Source organism: Haematobia irritans, chromosome 1 (assembly GCF_050003625.1).
Source record: "Haematobia irritans isolate KBUSLIRL chromosome 1, ASM5000362v1, whole genome shotgun sequence".
Classification (NCBI taxonomy): Eukaryota; Metazoa; Arthropoda; class Insecta; order Diptera; family Muscidae; genus Haematobia; species Haematobia irritans.
The window spans coordinates 36,531,693-36,539,327 of record NC_134397.1 but is presented as its reverse complement, the minus strand read 5'-3'; the positions used below and the strand labels follow the sequence as shown (position 1 = coordinate 36,539,327).

At 32.4% G+C, this 7,635-nt stretch overlaps 1 protein-coding gene across 1 annotated transcript; it reads left to right on the top strand.

The window, feature by feature from the left end:
* Positions 1–3,883: 3,883 nt before the first annotated feature.
* Positions 3,884–5,338, top strand: RpL6 (ribosomal protein L6). Its single transcript, XM_075289819.1, has 2 exons — positions 3,884–4,046; positions 4,498–5,338. The coding sequence occupies exons 1-2, from the start codon at positions 3,936–3,938 to the stop codon at positions 5,173–5,175; spliced, it is 789 nt and encodes a 262-aa protein (XP_075145934.1). The 5' UTR covers positions 3,884–3,935; the 3' UTR covers positions 5,176–5,338.
* Positions 5,339–7,635: the final 2,297 nt, after the last annotated feature.

The window sequence follows — 7,635 nt, the reverse complement described above, 5'->3', positions numbered from 1 at the left end:
GCACAAAATTTTCTATTGAAATAAAATTTTGCCAAAATTTTCTATAGAAACAAAATCTTAATAAAATTTTCTATAGACATAAAATTTTGACAAAATTTTCTATAGAAAAAAAAATTACAAAATTTTGTAGAGAAATAAATTTTAGACAAAATTTTCTATAGAAATAAAATTTGGACAAAATTTTCTATAGAAATAAAATTTTGACAACATTTTCTATAGAAATAAAATTTTTAGAAAATGTTCTATAGAAATAAAATTTTAACAAAGTTTTCTATAGACATAAAATTTTGACAAAATTTTCTATAGACATAAAATTTTGACAAAATTTTCTATAGAAATAAAATTTTGACAAAATTTTCTATAGAAATAAAATTTGGACAAAATTTTCTATAGAAATAAAATTTGGACAACATTTTCTATAGAAATAAAATTTTGAAAAAAAATTTCTATAGAAACAAAATCTTAACAAAATTTTCTATAGACATAAAGTTTTGATAAAATTATCTATAGAAACAAAATTTTGACAGCATTTTCTATAGAAATAAAATTTTGACAACATTTTCTATAGAAATAAAATTTTTAGAAAATGTTCTATAGAAATAAAATTTTAACAAAGTTTTCTATAGAAATAAAATTTGGACAAAATTTTCTATAGAAATAAAATTTGGACAAAATTTTCTATAGAAATAAAAATTGGACAAAATTTTCTATAGAAATAAAATTTTGAAACAAATTTTCTATATAAATAAAAAGAAATAAAAATATTACAATATCTTCTTTCGAAGAAAAATTTTAACTTTTAAATTATATTAATTTAATTTGGAAAAATGGTCCGAATTTTGGTCCAATTTTGGAAAATTTTTGGTCCAAAATAAAAATTCGTTGTGGCAACACTATCGATGACACTAAAACATGCATTCGCTTGACTGAAACAAATAGTAACACAATTAAAACAATATTTTATGAATATCTATTGTATTTGCCCAAATATCTTAATATTTATCAAATTGGGGCATAACAGCAAACAAAATGTTTGCTGATCGTATTTAGGAGCTTGTAAGTATACACTCAAAAAAGGGGTCGCTAATGCCAAATTTATTTTAGTTCATGAAGATTAATTGAGTTTAGTTAAATTTTTCCCAATGTGAGCACATGTTCCTTATTTGAATAATTTTTTGCTAACTTTGATAACGTGAACTAAAAACAAGAAAACATTTATATACAAAAATAGTGCACAATTTTACTAAAAAATTAAGTAGTTCAAATGTTCCTAAAATGGGAGAAATTTACTTAAATAAATAATAAAATAAAATAGTTCATATGTTCCTAAAATGGGAGAAATTTACTTAAATTGAGTTCATAAGTTTCTCAAATGAGTAAATTTTACAAAAATTGTACATGTCTTGAACTTCGTACAGCGCTAAAGACATTTTAACAATTTTTAAATCCAATTTTTCCCTTTTTCTTAAACAACAGAAAACAGTTTGTTATTTTTAATAAATTTTCTTCAGTTTGACAAAGGTATCAACTTATTTTTATCATGTTGCAATTAGAAAAGTATTTTAGTTAAAATTTTCTAAAATAAACCTATATTTTTTTTCGTGGTGGGTTCACTATTTTTTGGTGTATTATGCGCTTTACAGACTATCAGTTATTCCGGCCGGAATGTCGGTGTTTGTAAAGAATCTTACAGTGTGTCGGATCGATACGACTTGTCGGCGATAACTTATGCCTTCGGACTTAACTTATAATGTCCACAATATATGGGATATGTTCGACACGAGCACTGTCGTCCGGAATAACTGATAGTCTGTAAAGCGCATTAGAGTGCAAAAAAAAATCTAAAAACTACTTTTGGTTCTTAAAAATGCTTTGGGGAAAAATTTATAACCTATAAGTTTTATAATTTGTTGTTCGTTAGAGCCTGAAGTACAAAAATATAACAGCAGACATCGACTGCTGTTTTTAGCATACTTTTTTCTATGAGTGTAGACGTACTTTACGTACTCAACAAACGATTTGCATTATCCAAATAAAGCATACTCCTAAGTGGTAAATATGCACTCGGTTTTGTTCCCCACTGTATATTGGCTAACGTGGCCGTTATTATCGATTATTTACATTTCGCTCCCATAAGAAATACGTTGCAAAACTGTGCTGTTGGCACGCAAACGAAATTTTCGCTAGAGGTACATACCTGGCTTACCCATAAGAAATGCGTTGACATGTATATACTCGAAACGGCACTATCGACATGTAAAACAGAGGTTCATTTCTAACTAAGTCAGTGTTTCTCTAGTGGAAATCAAATTAGCAACAGCAAAATAACATTAACGGCACAAAAAAGGATGAAATTGTACAAATGAACAATCAAATAAGTTTTTTCCTTAAGATATAAGTTTTAATAGTCAAAATTACTGGAGGTGGTCGGTAAGTACTTACCTTGCCACCATTTCAAAGATTGATTTTATACCCATCGCTACCATAGAATCTTTTTTAATTTCACGACACTTGAAATCCCCACCACGTCACATGTAATATCTAAATCTGAAGAACCAGATAGTGTTTTGAATCTTATTCGAGGCGGTATGTTTGAAAAATATCTAAAAACATATCTCTTTATTCCATTTTCAATTCCGACAATTTTTCACCAATTTATCTTTTATCTTTCATATATATATATATTTTTTTTTTTTCAATAATATATAAGTCGAACCTATATGTTCACCGAACCGATTTTTTATTAATCAAATAATTTTCATGAAAATTTATAAAGGGTGATTCTTTTGAGGTTAGGATTTTCATGCATTAGTATTTGACAGATCACGTGGGATTTCAGACATGGTGTCAAAGAGAAAGATGCTCAGTATGCTTTGACATTTCATCATGAATAGACTTACGATCTGCCACAACGTCGAATTTTCAGTGAATGGGCCCTAGAAAAGTTGGCAGAAAATCCGCTTTTTTATCGACAAATTTTGTTCAGCGATGAGGCTCATTTCTGGTTGAATGGCTACGTAAATAAGCAAAATTGCCGCATTTGGAGTGAAGAGCAACCAGAAGCCGTTCAAGAACTGCCCATGCATCCCGAAAAATGCACTGTTTGGTGTGGTTTGTACGCTGGTGGAATCATTGGACCGTATTTTTTCAAAGATGCTGTTGGACGCAACGTTACGGTGAATGGCGATCGCTATCGTTCGATGCTAACAAACTTTTTGTTGCCAACAATGGAAGAACTGAACTTGGTTGACATGTGGTTTCAACAAGATGGCGCTACATGCCACACAGCTCGCGATTCTATGGCCATTTTGAGGGAAAACTTCGGAGAACAATTCATCTCAAGAAATGGACCGGTAAGTTGGCCACCAAGATCATGCGATTTGACGCCTTTAGACTATTTTTTGTGGGGCTACGTCAAGTCTAAAGTCTACAGAAATAAGCCAGCAACTATTCCAGCTTTGGAAGACAACATTTCCGAAGAAATTCGGGCTATTCCGGCCGAAATGCTCGAAAAAGTTGCCCAAAATTGGACTTTCCGAATGGACCACCTAAGACGCAGCCGCGGTCAACATTTAAATGAAATTATCTTCAAAAAGTAAATGTCATGGACCAATCTAACGTTTCAAATAAAGAACCGATGAGATTTTGCAAATTTTATGCGTTTTTTTTTAAAAAAAAGTTATCAAGCTCTTAACAAATCACCCTTTATAGTAAACAGACGTAGTACCAGCATTTAGAATTTTATCACAATGATCTATTTATTGCGCAAACTTTACGTAATGCTTCGCTCACTAACTTTACAAAGCAAATTATATTCGCCTGGCAATGCTGATATCAAAATGTCACTTTTAATGAACCTTTTTATCTGGTAACGCCGTTATACCTAACCTTCCTTTTCACCATAATTTCTGTGCGGTGTACACGTGTTTTCCGATATGGCACCCGTCGAAAAAGCTAAAAAAGCCACTAAATCGGGCAAGAAAGTTGCCAAACATCCATTAAACACTTACCTCCATGGCGGTGTCTTGCGTTACTCCAAGAGCCAGGTAAAAAATCTAAGAAATTCCATTAGAAAACAATGAATTTTTGTCCGCTATGAACAAATCATTTGTGTGTGCGTGTATTAAAGTAACGAAAAAAAAAATATGTGAAAATTGTGGATTAAAATCATGGAAATATGCAAAACTGTATAGAATTATATGATTTAAAGTAAACAATCTTTGAGTATGAGGCTAAGAAATCTACATTTTCGGTATTTATAAGATATAGTTCCAAAGTTTGTGTAAATAATGTGTATCCCTCGGCCAATATATGCTGTCATCAAGAAGAAGCATATTCATCATGGCTCTATTGCAACTAATTGGAATCGACCATGTGTGCTTAACTCGTTACTGATTTTTTGCGTTCAATGAAATTTTTATTGGTTTTGTTTACATCTTCACTTCATAATTGTTTTGTTGGTATTTCATATGAATTTTTTTTTGTTTTCATTTACAGATGTACAAACGCCGTGCTCAATGGCGTTTGAAGGGAACCAAGCGTCCAGTGGTCAAGACCATCAAGAAGGATGTTAAACAGGTCAAGAAAATCGGTGGTCCCAAGAACGGTGGTGAACGTACCGTTTACCAAAACAAGCCTAAGGCCAACTTCCCAACCAAGCGTTTCGTCAAGAAGCGCCCATCCAAGGCCACCTTCAACACACACAAGCGTAATGTGCGCAGCAACTTGAAACCCGGCACTGTTCTCATCTTGTTGGCTGGCCGTCATCAAGGAAAGCGTGTTATTTTGCTTAAATCCTTGTCCTCTGGCCTTTTGTTGGTCACTGGCCCCTTCTGCTTGAACTCCTGCCCATTGCGCCGCGTTTCTCAACGTTTCGTTATTGGTACATCCACTAAAGTTGATTTGGGAGACTACAAGGTACCACAAAACTTGGATGATGCCTACTTCCGTCGCTTGAAGATCAACAAGCAAAAGAAGAGCGGTGAGGGTGACATTTTCGCCACCAAAAAGGAACGTTTCGTACCAAACGAACAACGCAAGAAGGACCAAAAGGAAGTTGATACCGCTGTTCTTAAGGCCATCAAGGCTCATCCCGATGGTAAATTCGTCGCCAAATACTTGAAGAGCATGTTCGCCTTGCACTCTTCCCAATACCCTCATCGCATGAAGTTCTAAGTTATTTTAAATTTAGAATTTCGTTAAGTGAAGATGTATTTTATCGATTTAGAGAAGAAGTTAATTCTTTTTTATTGTAATTTACCAAGTAAATGAAAATGGACAAAAACATGTTTTGTAAAATAAAGACTATTTACAAAATCACCCAAAAACAATGGAAAAACGTTTTGAAGAATAATTAATGGGAAATGAATGCTCAAAGTTATGGGAATTTTAATTTGAGTTATAGAATATTATGTCTGATACAATTTGTGATGGTGTTTGATTCCATGGAAAGTTGTATGCTCTGACCATCTGCTCAAATCTTCGCCATTTCTTTTAAAGATTAATAGCTGCAATTAACTGGGAAGATACTTAATATTATGGTTTACCATTATGGAACAACAATAGGTCCCTTTAAAAAATATTTGTGTAGAACGGGTGATGCTACTCTCGAATTGAAGCACCCTACATATATTTTCTCACTTTCTGCCAAAGGAAAGATATAGGAATATACTTTATGTAAAATTCTCCGGTAATACATTTATGAAAACATTCTAGGTTGGATGGTATAGCGGATTTAAATTGTTCATGAGCGCTTACTAGAGTAGATTAGTGGGGATTGCAATGAGTTCACCTATTTGCGTAGTACTTTTTTGCCCACAATGAGGATTCAGCCGACCTTTGAAATTAAAATTTTTTTTGGTGGGGCTGGTCGATTCCCACTTAGGAAATCCTCATTAAAACCCAATGGTCATTTGGATCAAATAATAATTTTAGTCTAACATTTAACTTGAAGCCGTTGAAGGTTCCATAACTGGAAAATGTAATGCTTTCTTGAATGCTTAAAATGCGCAGGAAAAGGAGATCCTAAAATCCTATTTTTAGAAAAGACCGTCTGAGTAAATGAGCTACCAACAAATCAGTATCAAAAACTGTCGTAATAGAACATCGAAGAAAATGTTCTATTTTTGCCGGTTAGGGAAATAGTACACCACCATAGGTAAGATTATTTTGGGAAAGTACACGCCCCCTTAAGTTAGGTAGCTGTTGTTACACTTTGCTTAATTTTTGAAAATCGAATTTTCATTTAACAGTAGGCTAGATTAGATGTATCTGTGTCTTCATCAGTTGACTGAATATTTTATAAGTGCAAACTGAGAAAAAAGGTCTTTACACACATTGAAACTAAAAGAAACCATCTGCAGTATCACTATGGACTGAATAGTCTGAAATAAAGGGCTGCCACTAATCTAACCTAACCACAGGTGTTAAAATTTTCTCTATACAAAATGAACCAATAAAAAAATTCAGAAATTTCTGAACATGTTTTTTGGTGTCTGCTTGTACTTCAAGGTCTAGCAAACTAGAAATCGTAGACACTTTTAGTTTTTAAATGTTATCCAAAGCATATACATATAAAGCTGAGTACTACGTTCAGTTTTCAAGCTGATAACCAGTTTTCGGAAAATCTATGCGAAGATATAGCTCTCTTTTATTATTATCCAGGAGATAATATATCCCCCATCATAGCCCTTAAATTTGAAAAATTTTTGAAATTTGAAAACGGGAAGCTACACATGAACAATTCCAAATTAGGGTAATACACAAAAAATTTTGGTTATACAAAAAAAATTAAATGCTTTAATTTAAAAAAAAATAATGGTTTTGATTTTGTTTGCAATTCTCAGATCCAGGTGATACAAGATTGAACGAAGACCGTTTAATTATATTTTTGGTTTTGGGGATCAGCGGTCAGTAGGTCAAAATTAACCTTTTGTCGAAAAAATAAAATCGACTTTTTTGCAATTATAATAATTGACTTTTGTTAATATACTTATTATGTTCGCCGACATACGAAATTTGAGAGTGTCCAAACATTAATGAATGAAACAAAAAGTAAGCCTTTATTTCAAAGGGGAATTTGATCTTTTTAAGCTGACACGTAGGCTATTTCTAGAATATATCGATGCCCTCATTCCAGAGTACGCTAAGTCGACTTAGCATGTTTTGATGGAGTTCGTTGTTTTTTATTCGGATTGATGTGAATTGCATCCTGTCAAAAGTTCGAATTTATTGGACACTTCTAAGCTTTGTTCAGTCTAAAATGGCCTAAATCATTTTTATCCATGTTCTATTATCACTATTATGAGTTCGTACATACTAAAAAAAATTAGAATTAATATGATTTTAAGACCGAAAATAAGGGAATTTCTATCTTATACGGTTTTTGAGAAATTCAACAAAAAAACTTTGAAGTTGTTTCCTGTAAAATTCACTTTTAGACTTAGCGTACTTTGGAATAAAGACATCGATATGTTTTTATATTTCCAAATTTATGTCATTCTTTACGGACGGACAAACAGTGGACATGCATGGTAAAAACTTAGTTTTTCATAATTTTTAAAAATATCGAGTTGCAATCATAACCATCCTATTCAGTTCTTCTCTTTTCCACCTACTCAAAAAAAGCAGAGAGCA